The 22,997-nt window shown below is 31.4% G+C and overlaps 1 protein-coding gene across 1 annotated transcript in view; it reads right to left on the bottom strand.

Moving 5' to 3' along the window:
• Nucleotides 1–8,251: 8,251 nt before the first annotated feature.
• LOC114327118 (COP9 signalosome complex subunit 3) overlaps nucleotides 8,252–22,997 on the bottom strand; it is a 33,817-nt gene continuing 19,071 nt past the window's right edge. Inside the window, exons 6-7 of the mRNA XM_028275621.2 lie at nucleotides 22,644–22,814; nucleotides 8,252–13,835 (exon numbers count right to left, since the gene is read on the bottom strand). Of these exons, the coding sequence (XP_028131422.1) occupies nucleotides 13,590–13,835; nucleotides 22,644–22,814 (417 nt within the window). The 3' untranslated portion in view covers nucleotides 8,252–13,589. The remainder of the gene's footprint in view (nucleotides 13,836–22,643; nucleotides 22,815–22,997) is intronic.

Below are 22,997 nucleotides of genomic sequence, written 5' to 3'. Positions count from 1 at the left end.
TGTACCACTAGAACACACATACGATACCAGAAGTAGATCTCAGTCCTTTATTAGAACAAACTTAACAAAGAAAGTAGTTGGACAAAGAAACTTTGAATACCTTCAAATAAAAATATATAATTTGCTTCCTCAAACATACAAAACCTACTTAATTACTATAAATTCCTTTAAATTAATAAAGTGCATATTTCAGACGTATCTAAAAATAAATAATAGAAAAATGTTTAACCATCTTTTTGAATAAATAAATAATATAAACCTGTAAACCTATAATTAAACACAAAAAAAAAATAAATAAAAAATAAACGCTCAAAAATTGATGAACTTCACTTCATACCATGTTCTTTTTGTTTATATTGATTTGTATTGTTCTTGCATGTAAAAATTTTACTTCTTAAAAAAAAATTATTATTATATCTAACACAATAAAATAATTGTTATGTTGTATATCTAACACAACTATACTAAAATGGCCCATGCACAACTTAATTGTTTTAATGGGTTCTATGGTTTGTTTGCGTTGAATACATAACAACATATCTAAAACACATAGATATTATATTGCATCATAATAATTATATATTTTTTTATATGTGTATATTTTTCAAGTGAATAAACGTTATCCCAGATTTAGCCATACGGCTCACACTCCCTCTAAGGGGAAAATTGACTCATCCCAGATACCTACGGTATCAAAAGGATTGAGCTCTGGTGGGACTCTTTCCGTGTTATCGAGCCCTAGGTGACTTGGAATGCAGGTGTATCTCCCAAAAATTTTCGTACACTTCTGGCCGTCGCGAGTAGTACAGCTTTCTGCATGGTCTTATAAAGATGTTCATTCAGACCCAGCTTTTTTATGCTTTCGAGGAGGGTCTTCGGAATGACTCCAGTAGTAGACATGATAATCGGTATCGTCTGGGTACTTTGCATTCTCCATTGCCTTCGTATTTGAATTTCCAGATCTCTGTACTTGGCGATCTTTTCAGTAAATTTACTACGGAGATTATTGTTGTTAGGTATCGCCACATCAATTAGTGTTGTTTGTTTTGTTAATTTATTAACTAGTATGAGATCTGGTCTATTATGTGCCACTGTTTGGTCTGTGAGCACAGTGCGGTCCCAGTATAGCTTGTAGTTGCCATCCTCAAGCATACTCTCAGGGACGTATTGATAATACGGGAGATGATCCGTTTGGAGAAGTCCCAGCTTGATAGCTATCTCCTGATGAAGGATTTTTCCCACTGCGTCATGCCGTTCCTTGTATTCAGTTGCAGCAAATGCCTGGCAGCCCCCTGTAATATGTTGGATGGTTTCTTGGGCTTGACATCCATATCGGCATCTGTCGTTTTGAACCTGAGGGTCTTTGACGATATATTTCAGGTAATTTCTGGTTGGTATAACCTGATCCTGAATGGCCAGTATTGATCCCTCCGTTTCAGGGAACATCTTTCCTGATGTCAACCAATAGTTCGACGCTGTATTGTCGACATAGTCTTGGCTGACCTCATTGGGATGTCGCCCGTGTAGAGGTTTACCCATCCAGGTGCGCAGTTTTTCGTCTTTAGTGAGGTGGATTATGCGCATTTCTGGTTCCCTCAGTTTAATCGGTGTTGTGTCATCTACTGCGCAGATAGCGCGATGTAGAGTAGATGTCTCAGCCTGCATCTGAAAATAAGTTCTTAAGTTTGCAATTTGTTTGTCTAATTGCTCACCTATATCCATAAGTCCTCTTCCTCCTAAATTCCGTGGTAATGTCGTTCTTTCCACTGCACTTTTGGGATGGTGTTTTTGTGCCTTTGTAAGGTGCGTTCGTACTTTTCGCTGAAGATTTTCTATGTCCGTTTTTGTCCACTTAACAATGCCAAATGAGTAGCTAAGCGCGGAACATGCGTAGGTGTTTAGTGCCTTAAACAAATTTCTACTGTTAAGGTGTGAGCGAAGCAGCTGTTTTACCCTTCGTATAAACTCTGTAGTTATCTCTGTTTTCATTTGTTTATGGTCAATTTTCCGCGCTTGCTTTACTCCAAGATATTTATACATATCGTTTTCACCCATGGCCTCGATGTTCTGGCCATTTTGCATATCGAATCCTCCGGGCTGTACTTTTCCTCTGACTATATTTAAAATACGGCACTTGTCTAGCCCGAAGTGCATACTAATATCATTAGAAAAAGTTTCTACAGTTTTTAGCATCTCATCGAGTTGGTTGCGAGTGGAAGCCATTAATTTCAAATCATCCATGTACAATAAATGATTAAGCTTCGCCACCACATTGTTGTTATTTTTGATGCTAAAACCTGCGTCTGTGGAGTTTAATAGCTGAGATAGTGGGTTCATAGCTAGACAGAACCACAGAGGACTCAACGAATCTCCTTGAAACAGGCCCCGGCTGATTGCGATATTTTCAGTTTCGATGTTAATTTCACCAGGTATTTGAAGGTGAATTCTAGTTTTCCACTCTGTCATTATATGCTCTAAAAAGGTCACTATATTATCATCGACTTTATATATTCTCAATATATCTATAAGCCATTCATGCGGCACTGAATCAAAGGCCTTCTTGTAATCAATGAAGGCAGTAAAAAGATTCCTCTTTTTGGAATACGCCTGGTTAGAAATGACTGAGTCGATGATGAGTTGTTCTTTGCAACCCATGGAACCCTTAGCGCATCCTTTCTGTTGAGGCTCTATGATATTGTTCAGAGCACAGTGTTGGTAGATACGCCGGGCTACACAGGATGTGACCAATTTATACAAAGTTGGAAGACAAGTAATTGGGCGGTATTTGGCTGGATCTTGGGTGTTATTTTGATCCTTCGGTATTAAATAAGTGGTACCCTGAGTTAGGAATGCTGGTATATCCTGCGGATTAGAAATAACATGATTAATTAGTGTTGATAAGCACTCATGAACACTCCAAAACTTCTTGAGCCAAAAGTTTTGAACTCCATCTGGTCCAGGAGATTTCCAGTTATGAAGCTCTTTGATGATATTTGAGACTTCTTTAAATTAAACACAAAAAAAAAATAAATAAAAAATAAACGCTCAAAAATTGATGAACTTCACTTCATACCATGTTCTTTTTGTTTATATTGATTTGTATTGTTCTTGCATGTAAAAATTTTACTTCTTAAAAAAAAATTATTATTATATCTAACACAATAAAATAATTGTTATGTTGTATATCTAACACAACTATACTAAAATGGCCCATGCACAACTTAATTGTTTTAATGGGTTCTATGGTTTGTTTGCGTTGAATACATAACAACATATCTAAAACACAGATATTATATTGCATCATAATAATTATATATTTTTTTATATGTGTATATTTTTCAAGTGAATAAACGTTATTATTATTATTATTATTATTATTAGTAACAAGATCATCAGTTAGATGGAGTGATGTAAGTGATGTTATATGGATCATCAGTTAGATTGGAGTTATAGACGCTGGCTTGAAAGAGCAAGTAGAACGCGAAGCTGACTATTGGCTAAAGGTCCTAAGAAGAGTTGTTGTCACCATTAAATCACTTGCTTCTTAAGGACTAGCTTTCCGTTGATACCATGAGGAATTAACGAGTCGTCATAAAGGTAATTAATTAAGTTGTCTTGTATACTTGGCTTTTGACAACTTCTTAGATGAGCATTTACAGCGGAATACGAATAAAGCAAAAGGTTCAGTTAGCCACAGTGTCTGACCAAATTTGTAATGAATTCCTGGAAGTGATGAAAACAAAACTTGTAGAAACTTTTGACGCTGTAAATGCTTTACTTAAAAACTACGGATCCATCAAACGTATTTTTTCCAATTAAGCAATAATAGAGACAAAAAATCAGCAGTTAGAAGTGAAGCTAAGGCACTGCAGAATAAGTAGATACCTTTGAGACAGTTCCATTGACACTGATTTGGGCAAAAATTTTAAAACGAGTGAATGCAACAAGAAAACGTTAGAAACTGTGGACTCGAATGTGTCAATTGGAGTAGAATTAATGACATTTGAGCTTTGTTGCAGACTTGAGAAATAAATTAAGCGAAATTGAACAATCCAAAAATATTTTTTGCGAAGGCGAGGATATCTCAAATATATTCTATAGAATTGATCTTCAAAGAACAAAGAAAAGAAAAACAGTTTTCGATGCAGAAGTTGAAAATGAAACAATTTTAAAGGGGCAAGAGAGATTCAGAATTGAAGTAGGTACCTGCCTATTTAATGTTATATGCGACAATATTACTCAATATCTTTTAAAGAGAATATAATGCCACAAATATGTTACATCAGCTGTTAGATGTTTTTTACGCTAAATAAAGAAGAAGTCAAGACGTGAGTTATTATTTTATGCGAGAAATATAAAAAATATTGATGAAACCAAAGAGAACTTGAATCATGAAACTACTCATTTTGTAACGTTAAGCCAAAATTTTAATAAACATTTGAAAAATTTGGTATCATCGAATTTCTATAGGAATGGGTTGTGATGTCTCTGAACTAAAAAAATGAATTAGCTTCTGGCATAATTTAGACGAGAAAGACAAAAAGAGGGTTCGAAGTGGTTTGCTTTTAAAAGCCTAATGTTTTTATTGGATAAATTTCAACCCAGAAACACTAATGAATTAACCAAATCAAATTAATTGCTAAAATTAATTAAAAGCAAATTTATTTTGATACACCAATTTTACAATTTATTATTTGAGCATAATGTAGTCATAATATCAAGAGCAAGTAACTTTTTCGAGGAAGAATTTTAAGAAAGCTGGTTCTTTATTATGTTATTTTCTAAGCTCCCTCAAACAGCGTATAATACCTGCTACCTGCTATTTTTGTAAGCTATTATTGTATTAAAATTTACCCAGCAAGAAACACGAAAATAAACTTAAACACAATGTGTGACTGGCACTGGCCCATCTTAAAAACATCTGCGGGCAATATGCACTCCCGATCATCAACGAATGCGAACGTTCGCTTCAATGTAAATGGCCCTACTTTGTAGCGAACGAATGACCAAGCGAACACCTACGAATTCTTTCCTTCGTTCGTTCGTTCGTGTTCGCTTTGATTTAAATGCGCCTTTATAGACTTTTATTTATGGGGACGGATGTCATTGTTGAATAAACATTGGTTATGCAACTAGGCCCACTACTAGAGAAAACATGACAGAGAGAATACGTAACGCCATTCAAAGTAAATATTTCGAGAGCAGAAATTGAGACAGCTATTCAATCTACTCTTGAAAGAGTAAGCGAACGGCTCCACGGGCGAGAAATTGACGCTAGCAGTAGCAGTAAAATGAACTTAAGGTTCCGCGGAACGGAATAGGAATAGCCGAACTGTACCGACTACAAGACTTGTGCGTAGTCGGTTCTGTTCGGCTATTCCCATTCCGTTCCGCAGAACCTTAAGTTCATTTTACTGCTACTGCTAGCGTCAATTTCTCGCCCGTGGAGCCGTAGGCTAAATGCGGGCATCGAAAATGATGGGCAGCAATTTGAACATTTAGGTCGTCACTAAGTAGTGGTCTTATTGTTAACAGAGACAAAAGTGGGTTTATAGTTGTACTGACTTTTTAAATAGTTTTTATATATATTTTTAGACGTATTAGAAAAATAGAATTTGTGTGTACTTTGTACGCACGTTAGAAGTTGCACTTCTATTAAAATTGGGTAGAAAATCTGACGTTTTTTATATTTTCTACGATTCTACGTATTAAAGTTATTTTTAATTTTTTGTATTATTTTAAGTATTAAAATTAGTAAAATATTTAAATAAAAATACAATTAAACTGTTTAAAATATATTTATTTCGTTAAAATCATAATAATAGATGTATAATTTTTGTTTATGTATAAAGTACACACACTCTTTTTTTTGTTATATTTTATACTGTTATTTGTCTTATTTTGTTTTGATTTATTATATACGGTGACATCTGGAAAATGTTTCTTTGTTTTTTCCATAGCACACTACTTGCTTCTATATATTTCAACTTATATGACAGCAACAGTTAAGTTTAAAATTTACACGTTTCTTAATATATCTCGAGATAGAAAAAAGGTATCGAGATGCGGTTTTCGGTGTTCTGTTGCTAATTTGGTCTAATTTTGTAATAAAGAAAAAAAATACATACTTGTATTTAATATTTTCCAAAGAAAACTAGATTTCTAAAAAAAATAAATAGCCCCTCCTAGCCGGCATATTACGTAATAGGCTGTTTCCAAATTATAACTATTACATTGACGAAAAAGAGCTGTTTTCAACAAGACCAAGTTTGCAAAAATCGATTAAGCAGAACCGGACTTACAGCGATTTTTTCATAACAAGGTTCCCACTGCCCCCCACATTCTACTGCACAGGTAGACTTAAACTTGTGAAATAAAATATGCGCAGAATTTTATGAAAAATATGATGATCGGATTTCCAGTGCCCTTTCATTAGGCAAATTTTAAAAATTTCAATTTTTTAATTTTTGATATTCAATTACGCCCTCTAGCGGTGGACTTACAATTATGAAAATAATTTCCCGGCTTTTCTCGAGACAACTTTGTTATAAAAAATTTTTTCCCAAAGTTGTACTATAAACGGTTCCTGAGATATGGCCGAGAGTTATTCTTATTGGGACACCCAGTACATCCCTACCATTCTCTCAGGTTGCGCAGCCACGATATTCTATGTCTCCCTATGCTTCTTTTTCCTTGAATCTTTCCCTGCATAATCAATTGGAGCAAGTTGTATCTCTCTGGACAAAAGATTTTAAGTTGGAGTTAGGTTGGCTAGGTGTAAAAAACTATAATCATTCGAGCTGTGGGTGTACAACAAAGTGGACAACAAAGTTGCAAGATTTCTCCGCTATTCGCGCACACGATCGTTTCTCGTATCCCCTCCATGTACTTGCACACGGCGAATACAATTTTCAGGGCTCGTACGTTTGACAGGTGTCCGGACAAAAAATTCCCACCATTATTCCTGGACAAAAAACTTCCACAAATAACCCCCAGGCAAAAAATCCACTCAAATTTTTTTGGACAAAATATCCCCCCAAAAAATCCACAAGAAATATTTGCTGCCGACTAGTCCTCAAGCTTTTCAAGCAGGTTTTTAAAATGTTGCTTGCATTGAATCGAAACTGATTACTAAATATTTTTGACATTAAATTTACAAAAAGGAACAGGTTTCTTTGCATTACAATCAAAATTATCGTTTTCAGGACCAGCAGTAGTTACATCACAAATAGGCAATATTTTGAACAGAGTTATTCAAAGCAGAGTGAGCAAAACATATTAAGCGAATAATTACATGATTCCCACAGCCTTATTTCATTCCCCATATTTTCCATGATTTTTTAAAAATTCACTCTTTGTCATGTAAAATTTGAAGTTTTCGGCATAAAATTTCACGAAATGTGGTAATGGAAAATACAATTAATTGATGCTTAATCTTAATTGCAAATCATTATTTTTGTGCGGAAAAGCGGTTTCATGGCGATTGCTATACCTACTCTTATACAATGAGGCTGAAAAATATTTGCGTCGATTGCGTTCACCGGAAAACTTTTGAAAACTATTCGGCAGCAAATATTTCTAGGGGGTTTTTGTCCGAAATTTTTTGTGGGGATGTTTTCTCCAAAAAAATTTGTGGGGATTATTTGTGCAGGAATTTTTATCCGGGGATTATTTGTCTGGGGATTATTTGTGGGGATTTTTTGTAGGATTTTTTTGTCTGGGGATATTTTGTCCACCCATAAGCGAGGTTCCTACCGCTTCTCGCATTTCGACCGTCATCGTTTTCTGTCCATCCATTCGCCTTCTTTGATGGCTCTATCTCTCATGATGTGCCGTACATTTTCTTCCCAGGCAACTGAAGGTCTTTCCCTTCTTCTTCTTTGGTGTGGTATGTAAGCTATCTTCGGTTATCTATCTTCATTCATTCGTTTCACGTGACCATACCAGTTGTCTAGTTTCAATTCTATCTACACTGGAATATACAGTATGTGTCCTCCTTCTAATATCTTCATTCCTGATGTGATCTTTTTCAGATATACCACACGCTCTCCTTAGATAATCCATTTCTACTACTTCTATTCTCTTTCTATCTTTTTTCGTCATCTGCCAAACTTCTGCCCCATAAGTCATAATAGGCTCTACCAAGGTACGATAGATTGTCCGGGGATAATTTGTGGGATTTGTTTTTGTCTGGGATTATTTGTCCTAACTTCGTTTGATATGGTATCAAGGGATGTAATAACTGATACAATTTCTCAGTAAAATATAATTTAATATTTTTTATTTTAATTAAAAAATGTGAAGAAAAACTGCGTTAAACTGTACATACACTAATTATGCATTCCTCAACAATAACTTGGTTACTGCAGTGGGAGTATTCTAACAAACGAAAAATAATAAACCAAATATTCACGACTGACTGGTTCTTTAAGATCTACAACCAAATATTCGTTTTTTAAATATATCAGATTTGAATATATCGATATCAACAGTGGCCGGAGAATCCATGGAATTATTCGCTGAAATTTAGTTGAGCGCTAGAAAAGAGTCGCTACTACCATATTCTTTGTATGTGTTTTCTAAAATGATAATACCCACTTTAAACGCAAGAGAAATGTTTTAACAAATGAACCAAAATTGGGGATTTTAAACAGAAATAAATAGTATAAATAGAAGAAATTAAAAATGTATGTATAGAGCTGAAGAGGAATAAAGAATCTGGACCAGGAGATATATCCGAAGAATTGTTTAACCCTTTGACTGCGGGAACCTCATCCCGCTCGAGGCACTTTAGGTGGGCGGTTCACGCCCATTCATTCAGAAACGATCTGATGACATTATATATTTTGTTTACGTTATATTTTGTCTATACGCAAATAATCGCTAACCGCAACGAAGCGGCTAGCCCTGTTGCATATATGCGTTTCCCGCACATCTCGTGCACTACTGAAATTACGCAAATATGCGGTTCCCGCAGTCAAAGGGTTAAGTGCGAAACGAACACATTATGGGAATGTATAAAAACAATTAAATTCCCTATGGAATGGAAAACATCATATTAGTAATATACACAAAAACGGTAATAAAACAATTCGTTCATTTGGAAGAAGAGGGTTACATCTCAAAAGTTTTTTTATTGCATCAATACCTTCCAAATAATGACTTCTACTATGGAAAAAATAGTTACATGTGTAAGTACACTAGTCTCCGAGAGATGGCAGATGTAACTCTTTGGTTTTCCCCCAACTTTCTCTACAGAACGTTATTCGCTTTAGAGAATACAATACATCTTGGAATATAATAGACAAAAATAAGTTAATTTAATTAAAAGGGTGATTTATTTTTGGGATATAGAGTTATAAGATATAACCATTTTTCTTAAAAGTTATAACACTAAAAGTGAACAGTATGTTTTGATAGGAGGATACTTGCTTAGTTGTAACTTTTTTTTGGATAATTCATTATAAAAAAGAAACAATATAATGTGCGTAAAAAGCAGTTTTGTGAAATGTAACCTTATTCTTCAAAGTTATTTTGTAATAGGTATGTGAATTATCTTTTTTTGCATTGGGTAAATTATTATAAATTAAACTGTAGTATTATTTAAGGATTAATTTAATTTAACAACAAATGCTTGTTGTCTTTAATAGAGAAACGCAATGTTTTCCTGAATACTATTTTCACAAAAAGTAAAGAAAAACAATTATTACTATTATTGCTTTATGTTTCATTTTGTGTTGTATAAGGGATACGCACTATTTAATTAGTGTTTTTTAATGTTTTATTAATAAGTTTTATTAAATCATAATTGATATACTTAATGGCATTTTTAATAACACTTTATTAATACAATTCCTAACATGTAACTTTATGAGCAAACATAGTGTATTAAAAATATAATATTTCTTTATTCAAGAAGGTTATATCAAGTTTTTTTTCTAAACCTGATATCTTAAAAAGAAAATTCTTGTCAGACCCATAAAAAGATCAAAAATCTATCATACTCAAACATTAAATCCTATAATATTAATAAACACTGCACAAAATAAATGAAATAAACTATTAAGAATCTTAAAACCTTTCTACCGAAAAAAATTCTTAGTTATAACCCTCTTCTTCCAAATGAACGAATTGTGAAAATTACCGAGGAATAGCTGTAAACGGATCTACGAGTAGAATATATGGAAAGATTTTGACGAATCGAATCGAGAAAGAATATTTAGATTCTGATGCAGAATAACAAGCAGGTTTTCGTACTGGTCGATCCACTATTGACCACATTTTCTCCTTAAACCAGATAAGAGAAAAAATGATGGAACGGAACCGAGAAATTCATGTAGTTCGTCGACCTATGGAAATGTGTTCCACAGAAGAAGCTGTGGCAATCAATGAAAAGCACGAATGTTAATACAGAATTAATAAAAGCCGTCAAAGTACTATACAATCAACCCATAACAAAAATAAAAACAGTGACACAAACAACAAGAAGTTTTGTAACATCAGAAGGATTAAAGCAAGGATGTTGCCTGTTTATTAGATATTATCTAATCTGCTTGACTCTCAATATAGCCTAATAAAATAAAAAAAAAAATCAAAATGTAATTCCGTACAGGTTGGAATAAATTTTATATCAAAGTTTAGGTGAGTACAAAAGATATTTTCAAAAAAGTATCCAAATCATATGAGGGGATCATTGTTTTATTAATTAAAAAGGTGTAATTTTTGCACAATATTTACTTTTTTAACTGCTGAGGTAATTTACATTTTAATGAAGATCTTTAGGTTTTTTTTCTACAAAGCCGAAGGATAAATCTTTTACGTAAGACCTACTAAATTAAATTTGACCCCCTATTTATTTAAATAATTATATATAAAATTTAAAAATCAAATTGGCAAAAAAATATTATATGCGTTTTAAATAAGCACTGTAAATTATTTTATTTAATAGGAGAAGTTGCGCTATGTTACCAGTATTAGGCAAAAAAACATTGGTTAAAAAATATTTAATAATTTATGAGATATTTAATTTGTTTATTAAATGTTACTATATTTTCAATTGCAAAAACGCGGTTGTTACCAAAAGAATATAAATCTATGTAAAACCTCATTACTTTTATTTTTATGTATGTTTTCGATAAATGTATTGATAAATTCAAATTTCAATCTAACTCCCCTCTAAAATGGCATTTGAAAATTGTTCTAATTTGTTTATAATTTGTTTTTTTTAATAACGTCGCGGGGATTAAACATTTTGAAATGCTGTTCCGATAATCGGGTTCCTGGGAATTTTTCACTAATTAACAATTTTTTTTTGTCGTTTTTTCTTCTTCTTTTTTTTTCTTATAGTAAAAGATGTAGTTTTGCTTATAGAGGGTGTTTCGTTAAGAATGACCAAACCCTGAGTTTTAGATTCTAGACCTCAAAATATTAAGATTTAACCAAAATCGCTTTAATAAAATATGGCTCCTTATTGAGTTATAAGGTGTTTTATTTAAAAATAAAAAAAATATATTTTTACTCAGTATTTTAAAACTATTTGACGTATCCTTTTCATATTTGGTAAAAAGGGTAAGTACTATACTGCCTATGAAATTATGTTAAATGCAAGTTTCCGGCTATTGCTAAAGGCGTACGGCAGGGGACAGTAAATGGTTGACCCTTCCCAAATTCTAAGTCGCTGGTGAAATTGCCATTTTAGCACAATTTTTAGATTCTCCAATACTCTCTATGTAAATAACATCCTCTTTACTCGTAACGATAAAGTCATCGAGATATTTGAAATTAAACATGTAACGGCACAGTTATTTAGTTATTTTGATTAATATATTGTGCCGCTTAATTTTTAGTTTCAAATATCTCGAAAACTAATGATTTTATCGTTAAGACTGAATAATATACTCTTCAGTCTAAACATCATTAGCTATCAAGATATTTGAAATTAAAAATTAAGCGGTACAAATCATTAATCAAAATAATTGTGCCGTTACATGTTTAACTACAAATATCTCGAAAACTAATTACTTTATCGTTACGAGCGAAGAGTAAGTTATTTACATAGAGAGTATTGGAGAATCGAAAATCGGAAATTGCGCTGAAATAGCAATTTCGCCAGTGACGTAGAATTTGGGAAGGGTCAACCATTTGCTTTCCCCTGTCGTACGCCTCTGGTAATAGCCGGAAACCTGTATTTAACATAATTTCATAGGGTGTATAGCACCTACACTTTCTACCAAGTACAAAAAGGATACGTCGAGTAGTTTTAAAATACTGAGCAAAAATAATTTTTAAATTTTTAAATAAAACACCCTGTAACTCAATAATGTGCCATATTTTATTTAAGTGATTTTGGTTAAATATTAATATTTTGAGGTCTAGAATCGACTACTTAGAGATTGGACATTCTTAATGAAACCCCCTCTATAAGCAAAACTATATCTTTTACTATAAGGAAAAAAAGAAGAAGAAAAAACGACAAAAAAATTTGTTAATTAGTGAAAAATTCCCAGGAATCCGATTATAGGAACAGCATTTCAAAATGTTTAATCCCCGCGTCGTTATTAAAAAAACAAATTATAAACAAATTAGAACATATTTTCAAAATGTTATTTTAGAGGGGAGTTAAATTGAAATTTGAATTTATCAACACATTTATCGAAAACATACATAAAAATAAAAGTAACGAGATTTTAAACAGGTTATACTCAGGTGGTAACAACCGCGTTTTTGCAATGGAAAATATAGTAACATTTGATAAACAAATTAAATATCTCATAAATTATTAAATATTATTTAACCAATTTTTTTTTGCTTAATACTGGTAATATCGCCCAACTTCTCGTATTAAATAAAATAATTTATAGTGCTTATTTAAAACGCAAAAAATATTTTTTTGTAAATTTGATTTTTAAATTTTATATATAATTATTTAAATACATAGGGGGTCAAATTTAATTTAGTAAGTCTTAGGTGAAAGATTTGTCCTTCAGCTTTGTAGAAAAAAAAACCTAATGACCTTCATTAAAATTCAAATTAACTCAGCAGTTAAAAAAGTAAATATTGTGCAAAAATGACCCCTTTTTAAATATATAAACAATGATAGCCTTATAGGATTTGGATACTTTCTTGAAAATATCTTTCTTACTCACCTAAACTTTGATATAAAATTTGTTCCAACCTCTACGAATTTATATTTCGATTTACATGTAGTGTGATCTTATTTTACTAGACTAATATCGCAGAGCGCAGTTGCCATACTTACCTTAATGTATATTACCTATGTCCAGCTGAAAGATTTACGTACTGTATATTTTTATTAGAGTTTAAACCAAGATGTAGATTACAAAATTCAAAATAAAATTAGTGACATTCCAAGTATTACCATTCGAATTTATCCATGTATAGACAAAGAAACTAAATAAAACTGTTTGAATACAAAGAATAACTATCAATATTTATTCTATTGCTTGACATTCCATAAAATAACGAAAACAAAAAAAATGTGTTAAGAAAATAAAACTAGGACAAAAATCCGATATAGTTAAAAAACGAAAACTTGAATACAGCTCATCTGCATATTTTTAAATTAGTTTTTACATAGCATATGTACTCTTGGGCTGTTCTTCGTCCTGCAACCCAGATGACTTTTTCACGTATTGGGGATTGACTTGAATTTCTTCATCCATTGCTAAAATTTGCCTATCTAATTCCATGCACACGGCTAGTTGCTCTTCGAGACCTTTCAAAACATCAGGCCCGCTGTATTTCTCGGGTTCGTCTCTGAATACGACCATACCATCTTTTTGGTTTATTGTAGCATAAATTTGTTGTTTTTCGATCTAAAAAAAAATAAAAAAATTGCTTAATAATGAATGAATGCATGTCATTTAAAACTCGTTTAGGCTAAGCCGCTTCAAGGTGAAGTATCTCACTTTTTTTGAGGGAGCGTAGGGGGGAGCAAAAACTGCTACTGGAGCGGGGGACTTAGAAGGTAATAGAAGGTCCAAGTAATGAAGCTTAAAATAGGACAAAACCTCGCAATTTTTACAGAATGGATCGATTTGCTTGAAAATTTGAGAATAAGTAGTGGATAGTCACAGGATCAAAATCTATATGATGCAGAAAAGCGCTTTTACCATGGGGTGCTTGCCACCCCATCTCGGTGGTGGAAATTTTTTATTTAATTTTGACCGCAAAAGTTGGTAAAAACATTCGTTCTAAGCAAAAAACGTTCTATACATTTTTTTGATACAATTAATAGTTTTCGATTTATTCGCTATCGAAAGTGTTAGTTTTATATCGAAAAAATCAATGTTTTTAAGAATTTTTCAGCCTTAGCGCTGTGTTAAAAAAAACTTATATATTTATTAGCATTTAGTTTTATTATATTATATATTAGTTTTTTTGTCAATTTCATTATTTGTAAATTAATTTAAGTTGGTTAGGGCCATGAATGTAGAGTATACCTGCCGGTCAATTTAATGTTTTCACCTCCTTTTTGTTTTTTTTCTTTGCTTTTTATTGATTTCAGTATCTACCTATGTGTGTTTGTGCGTGCATAAGTATTATGTATGTACGTAATCTTATTATATTTGGAATATTGTAGCAAACAGTAATTTAATATCTATCGTGGCTGAATGGATCAAGTAATCCAAAGCCAATAAAGAGAAAAAAAAAGAATTTTTCTGCTAACTCCAAAAGTTTTCGTTTTATCAAAACAACTTTACTTAACAAAAATGTACCTTTTAAAAAATAAGCAAAGCTGTTTTTTTAATTTTTTTTAAGACCAATAGTAATCGAGCTATACTTTATTATACGTTAGCTCTTCTTCGTCAAATGCTAAATATTGTAGTTTCAAAGTCAAAAGACGGAAAAACCATGCATTTTTCGAAGATAACTTGTTTAAACTAATTTAAAGTATTTTAAAATATATATCTCCAGAAATAAAAAAAGTCAAGCTCAAAATTTAAGTGACTTATAATGAAAAGAATGTCAGTCCCTATTTTTTTCAGCGAAAAGTGATCGGAAGCAACCTCCTAATCACCAACCTAATTAAAATTAGTCATTGATCTTATTTGGTCTTATTTATTTATGTATTATTAATAGGTTCTAGAAGATTGACCGGCTTAGAATGATTCCTTTAAAAAAATGGAGTTAAAAGCCAATAACGATTTTTTGTAGTTTGGAAAAAATGGCCTTTTCTTCAGAATAGAAAGGTTAGCATCAGAGATACGAAAAATTGTTATCTTGTAAAAACCTACAAAATTATTTTTCACCAAACTCTCTAAGATAAAAAATAAAAAAGTTACGGTTAAAAAATCAATATTTTTTTTGAAAAAATAAGGAGAAATCCAATTGGAAGCATAATAATGTAAGTTGGCGGTGTTTTTAGTCATTGGCCTTATTCATTCTTCTTTATTTATGTATAATAGATTCTAGACGTTTGACTGGCTTCGAATGATTAGTTTTTAAAAAACTGGAGTTAAATGCGAATAACGAATTTTTGTAGTTTGGTAAACCATGCCATTTTCTCCAGATTAGCATCAGAGATACGAAAAAATGTTTAAATATGAAATTGTAGATTATTTAATCGCCAAGAATTGGTTTGAAAACCTTTTTTCTACGGCAAAAATCGAGTGAATCGTAAATAGTATATCGAAAAACATTGATTTTTTCGATAAAAAACTAACACTTTCGATAGCGAATAAATCGAAAACTATTAACATTATCAAAAAAATGAATAGAACGTTTTTTGCTTAGAATGAATGTTTTTATCAACTTTTGCGGTCAAATTATAATAAAAAAATTTCCACCCCTATGGTAAAAGCGCCTTTCGGCATCATATTATAGATTATGATCCTTGGACTATCCACTACTTATTCTCAAATTTTCAAACAAATCGATGCATTCTGTAAAAATTGAGAGGCGAAAAGCTTCGGTTCCTGGACTAAATTAGATTTAGCTTAGAAGCCAATAGAGGATTTTAAGGTGAAGAATATATGCTCAAAGAAACCAACGACCGAAGGGTATCTTGGATGTTACCAGCATACTTTAGAAACGGCTCTAAATCAGCGTTAGTGGGATGAAGCTTATATTATCTGCGATATCTAAGGGGAATTTTTTTTCTGGATGTCGTAATCATCACGAAGTTGAAGCTTAAACATTCAAATTCAAGATTCTGACGAGTAATCGGGGCTTATTTCAATTTAGACCGTTGTTTCTTAATTGATAATGATGCGCATACATACGACATTTAAGCCGCCACGCGTAGCACTATATGGTGCGTTTCTGTCGCAATATATGATTGGCGTATTTAATTAGCTCATTGGCAATAATTGATTAATAAATATATTATTAAAAACACTATGTTAAAAACGAAAACATAATATGTATAGGTTAAACCTTACGTTGTTTAGTTCTTATCACATATATGGTATTATAATATCACCCTGTACAAAAGATGTTTAAAACTCATTCAAAGTCATTAATCCATGTAGTATTTGTTCTTGGATTCAATAACCGCAAGTAACATTGAATTGTCATGTTTTGTTATTATTTAAATTTGTATATAAACATTAACTCGGTCGAGAAAGAAGATTATGATTATTGATGTAGTTGGAAGGTATTCACGTATAGGATAGGTCAAGTTAATATTGTAAACAACTTATGTAGTGAATCATTGACTTCGAATTAAATATAATGTTATCGGAAAACCTGAGTTTTAATTAATTGGGACCAGAAGGCAGATAACATCACACTATTTAATACATGGCTGATCCTGCAGACTAGAGGAGGTCTTCTGAAAGGAGCAGAGATGGTGGCGCCAGCGTGGAAACGGAGACGGCGAAGATGGACAGGAAACCCAGTGAGCGACAGTGTAAAGACAAAGTGGAAATAAAATGTAAGTAAGAATGTCTATCTTTATTAAAAATGCTTCCCTCGTTTTATATTATTATTGAACATTGAATATTTATCTTTGCTGATTTTTGAATAATTTATGAAGTATCGATTTTTTTTAAGAATATCTATGAATTTTGAAACATGAAGTGATTTTTGAATTGAATATTTTTATCAAAGTTTATTATATATGCTATTCTTGAATTTTTATTGAATTTTGAATTGTTATTAAATTTATTTGAAAAATCTCTATCCGATTTCGATTTTTAGTACGGTTATTTTTAAATATTGTATGGAATATCGAATTTTTTCCAAAAAAAATTCTATCGAATTTTGAGATTTGCACTGATTTTGAATATTTTTATCTAACTTTTGCATAGGCTGTTTTTGAATTTTGAATTGAATTTGTATCGAATATGTATACTATTATTGAATTTTTATTAGCCATTTTGTTTTTATTATTGATATTTATTGATTCTATAGATACATTTTCTTCGATTTTGTGTTAAATTTTGTATGAGATGAACCTGAATTAATATTTTTTTGAGTGATAAATGATATGTTTTAATGAATAATGATTAGTGTTGACATACGTTGATATAAGAGCTTTAAGACAAACATTGCTATAAGCAAGAGATATATTTTTAACGAACCGACCTGAAGAGTCGAGATAAAGAATCTGGAGGACTATATAGATAAGAAGAAGAACTAACAATATTATAAGCTAAATATTATGAGGCAACTAGAGACAATAAGAAACCCACTGCTCTTGTCAAATTAGGAAGGTACTAATGATTTATAGAAGCTTGAACGCTTATTAGAGACCCACTCTGTGTTTTGAAGGGTACCTATTTTATTCATGATTATTCGTGAATAAACAACGGCCTCAAAGCAAGGGATTGAGGTTGTGATATTTTTAGAAGAATTTGAACCGCATAAAATACCTATTTCGTGTTTTGAGTTAACTATACCACCTTAATGGTGCGTACAGATCAGGGCGAAAATTCGGGTTAATATTGGCGGAGAACTAAGACATCCGAGTGAAACCTCTTTTATTAAGGTAAAACGAAGGTATCGGAGCTAGTATATGAAGTGATGATTATGATGTTATATGAAATGATACATGAGATAAATGATATATGATTGTTATATGAAATATGTATATGAAGATGAATTATGTACACTGTAGAAGTGTTATTATGTGGAGAAAAATGAAGAAATATAGTTGTAGTACCAGACAAGAAGAAGAAGAGAAAAAAAGATAATTTTTTTATTAAAATATGTGGGAAAAATGAAAGAAGACACATAAAAATTGCAAGAAAAGAAGCAAAATTAAGAATAATATCAAATAAGTAGCTAATCATTGAATTATGTCTAAGAATTAAAGCTGTAAATTTTTTTTTCTCTAAAGTAATGTAAATTATAAATAACTTATTTTTAAATGTATATAATGGATTCAGGTTAAATTTTCGCGGAAAATGGAAGTGTTTGAATTAAGGATAGACAATATCTTACAATAAGTGTTAGTAGATAGTAAGCAAAGGGACACAGAAAGTGAAATTTTTAGACATTCAGCAACATAGATTAAATCTTTATTATAGGTACAAGAGAGTTATTGAAAGTTTTATAGAGACATATTAGAAGTTTTTAGAGAGATTACATTTTTTTATAGGTAACATTATTTTAAAGTTAGTAAGAAATATATAAATAAAGCAAAAGAAGACTGAAATATGAATTATTAATAAAGTAAAGGTTACATTTTTATTAACTGATTCGAGTAATATTAGCTTAGCTTAGGACTTTTAGTTAGATACGAGATTTTTAGCTAGGTAGATTAAATTATTCCCCTGCTTATAGGAGATGCATATAGGCACTAAAAGACTATATTAAAAATCCCGATAGGTTTAGTCACTGTTTTTATGTGGACACTGTTTTGTGAATGGAGAAAAGACTAAAAAGCAAGACGGAACAGAAAGTGAATTAGTGATAATAATAAACAATTTTTAGGATTAAAAAAAAACTCTGAAACGTACCATGTTACAGTTAGTTAGGATAATTAGGAAATTTAATTTTTGAAAATAGTATTAGGTAACCATAAACATTTTTGTAAAAGGGAAAGAGGAGCATCACATTTTAAAAATATGTAATTTTAACAAAACGGGGAGGTATGGTATTATAATATCACCCTGTACAAAAGATGTTTAAAACTCATTCAAAGTCATTAATCCATGTAGTATCTGTTCTTGGATTCAATAACCGCAAGTAGCATTGAATTGTCATGTTTTGTTATTATTTAAATTTGTATATAAACATTAACTCGGTCGAGAAAGAAGATTATGATTATTGATGTAGTTGGAAGGTATTCACGTATAGGATAGGTCAAGTTAATATTGTAAACAACTTATGTAGTGAATCATTGACTTCGAATTAAATATAATGTTATCGGAAAACCTGAGTTTTAATTAATTGGGACCAGAAGGCAGATAACATCACACTATTTAATACACATATATTCATCAATTATATGACTGGTCCCGAACCTTTTTCAGACGTTTTTTCAAACTGGCAATCAAGAAATAGCGGGTGAACTACTACACAATCTGGATGCCAGACTGCACTGGCAGCAACACTGAACTGAAACTATGGAAAGCGTTAATTTACAAATAAGAAGTATGCCAGCATTGCAAAGGGGAACTTACACATTTTTTTTATTACATAATATTGTTCAGTTTTGTTTAAAAATGAGATTTCCCAAAATTTTACGCTTCGAAAACTCATAATAACTTAGATATACAAATTTAAAATCTTCTGTAATTTAAAATAGTTCAAACGGCCCGTGACGTCACATAGTTTTACTAGATTGTTATGTTTATGGTTATATTTGGGGATTGGTAATTCATAATGTCGTGGACCTGACGTAATCATTTAGTGACGTCGATCTACGAACGACACAATGATATCAGGCATTTCTAAAAACATGTAGTTCTCTTCAGTGCCTTATCGTAGCGAGACAAAGACGAACTAGTGTTTGCGTTAGTGAAATAGCTTTAATATTTATTTTTTTTTGTGATTATTAATTGCTAACTTTGTATTTAACTTATTTCGTTTTAAAACATAATACCAGCAGAAGTGGTTCTAATTTATTTAAACAATAATTGTTTTTAAACAAATTGTATAAATCAATTTCATCTGCCCGGACAAATTTTTTTTCGGTTTTTTGGACCATTCTGAATAAAAAAGGTTTATTGTAATTATTCTCTAAAGTTGATCGTTTTTAACTTATAAACAATTTAAAACTGAAAAAAAACGCAAAATGATGATTTTAAGGCTCAAAAACAGTCAATTATTTTTGAATTCACCAAATCTTGTTCTATGAGTTTCTGCTACTTTAGTTTGGGCTTATTTGATTTTAAAACATTGTTTTTAGTTGTTTGATGCCCTTTCCACAATTTAAAAAATGGATTTATACAAAACGTTTAATAAATTAGGACCACTTTTTGTATGAACGACCTCTTGAATACTATTCTGCGGTATTTTATGAAAGTAATTATGCAAAAAATCTCATGGGAATATTTTTCCCAAGGAATTCGAGGTTTTCGTCTCGTATAAACATATTTTGCTGAATTTAAAACCAAAATCCTATTATTTTTCTATCATACATTGATTTGTTATTTATTTATTTGTCCTCTAGATTTTTTTCAGTTCTTAAAAGGTTTATTTATAAGCCAAATTAGTGCAATGTAAATATTTTACATTTGAGTAGGGTCGTTCCAAAGTAAATCTTATCCATTCGAGAAAAATGTTGAAGAATTAGAAAAAACCATTTTTTTATTATCAGATGGTTCTTTTTGTATGAAACTTTTTAGTGTTCATTAATAATTCATAACATTAGTATACGTTAAGGTTTTTCAAATCGTTTTTGCGTCATTAGCTCAAAAAACCTAATTATAATTTGGATAAGACGCACTTTGGAACAACGCAGTGGATAAGACGCTTTTTGGAATAACAATAATGTAGACAAAGGAAGTAGTGTGAACGAATATTTTTATTCGAAACAATAATCTTATACCTAACAGATTTTGGCTAAAATAAAAATAATGTTATGGTCACATAGGCTAAAAAACAAAAACACTAAACACATTTTTTAATTATTAAACTCTTAATTCAGCAGGTCCTGGAAAATAACTTTCGCAGTAATCTCTCTCTATTTCTTACTCGGTGTTAGGCTCAGTGATGTTATTTGGAGCAACAATAACTTCTTCCATAAAGTTTTTTAAAAACGAACACTCAGGATTGTTTTCCATAAAATATCAATATCTTTAATTTTGGCATTTTTAACTTGAACTCCCTTTGGCAAATCATACAGTACCATTTTTGAAATATTTTTTCCACGTTTCCAGAGAGACAATGATTGACAAAGGTCACTACTGTAATATTCTTCTCCTCTTACTGTAACATCTCCTTTATTCTTTTTTTCTACAATGATTCGCTTACAGTGGGATATTTTAAAATGCCAAGATTGCATAACTTTGAGACATTCCTTTGCAGATCAAAACGATCACGTGGCTAAAAATCGGAGGCAGCCATTGGCTGAAAGGATAAGACTCGCTTTGAGATGACACTGCTCGTGGATAACGCGCATTTTGGAAAGATGCGCAATATTTAGACTTGTTTTATATAGAACAAGAAGCGATTTGCAACAGTATTTTGTTATAATAGTATGTCCAAATCAATGGTACAGCGATATTCAGTGCCAACTTAATTTTTATAAAAAATGGATAAGACTCACTTTGGAATGACCCTACTCATTTGTACACACTACACAGCAATTTTTATCGGCAGTGAAGAGGGGAAGTCGTAAATTTTTATTAGATACATCTTTCAATGTGAGATAAAATAAAAATGCGATGACTAACTGGAATGTTTACGATTAGAGAAACATAATATCTTATGTTTATTGGAAATCAATATTAGCATTCAATCATCATTCAAGTCAATCATCATTAGCATGTGCAAATCCTACCCTGCCGCCCAATTTCCTACGAAATTAAAATGGTGCATGTTTTTAGGGTTCATTTATTTTTTCGTGCATGCGTATTTACGAGGTTCACGAGGTTTTGAAACATCACTATATTCGTCTTCTCCTTCTTTAGTTTATTGGCCTCCATCTACTTGGGTATTTTGCCAGCTCATCGTCGCGGAATAAGTGAAAAATATTTATATGCTAATGACATTTATCGTATGTCATTGTAATAATATATACCAGTTTGTTGAGATTGGAGTTTGATACAGTTTTTGAAGGAAAGGAAAGAAGGTTTACTATGGATAACAAAACCATTTTGTAAAAGTATAAGTTTTCTATGAATAGTTCAAACGATCAAAACACTTGTAACGTCACATAACTGTATTTTCTACTGACGTTTATAATGTCTAATTTAAAATTATATACAATTTTGTTTACTTTGTCAGTGCAAAATGTAAACATATAATCATATGACGTCATGACGCGTTTTGGGCCAGTTGCTTTAATTTGAATTTAGAATCGTCTTTAGGGGCCAAACGGAAAACAAAAACAACTTTTTTATTTTTGATACATGTTTTAAATTATGTTCTGTTGTGATTTATAACATTTTTTTCGAATTTAAAATTTTATGCAAGTTCCCTAATATGAAGTATTAAGACAGCGTGGGGGCGGTACCCGTACAGTAGTTATTTTTAGTAGATAATGTTAATAAATTTAATGTTCTTACCATCTGTAAAATATGATTTTCAGCTTCTACTGGACTGGATAAACCCACCCGACTTGCAACGTCAGATAAACTAAGTGTCAAAAATGTCTTTGTCAACCTTTGAATATTTTTTTTATAAAGAACCGAAGATACTTGTTTCACAAGACCCATATTATGATCCCTGGTGAACATCTACAAAAATATAATTATTGTTACCAAAACTAATCCATGGTTTTTTCTAAATATAGTTGCCTCCATATTTCTATTGCCCAAAAAAGGGGTGGTATAAATGTTTAATATAAATGTTTAAGAAATTCGAGTAGCGGCTTTAAAGATAAGCATTTCCCGGTATTTGAAAAATTATTGTAAATTAGT

Source organism: Diabrotica virgifera, chromosome 7, assembly GCF_917563875.1.
Source record: "Diabrotica virgifera virgifera chromosome 7, PGI_DIABVI_V3a".
NCBI classification, from domain to species: Eukaryota; Metazoa; Arthropoda; class Insecta; order Coleoptera; family Chrysomelidae; genus Diabrotica; species Diabrotica virgifera.
This window is presented reverse-complemented; position numbering and strand designations above follow the sequence as displayed.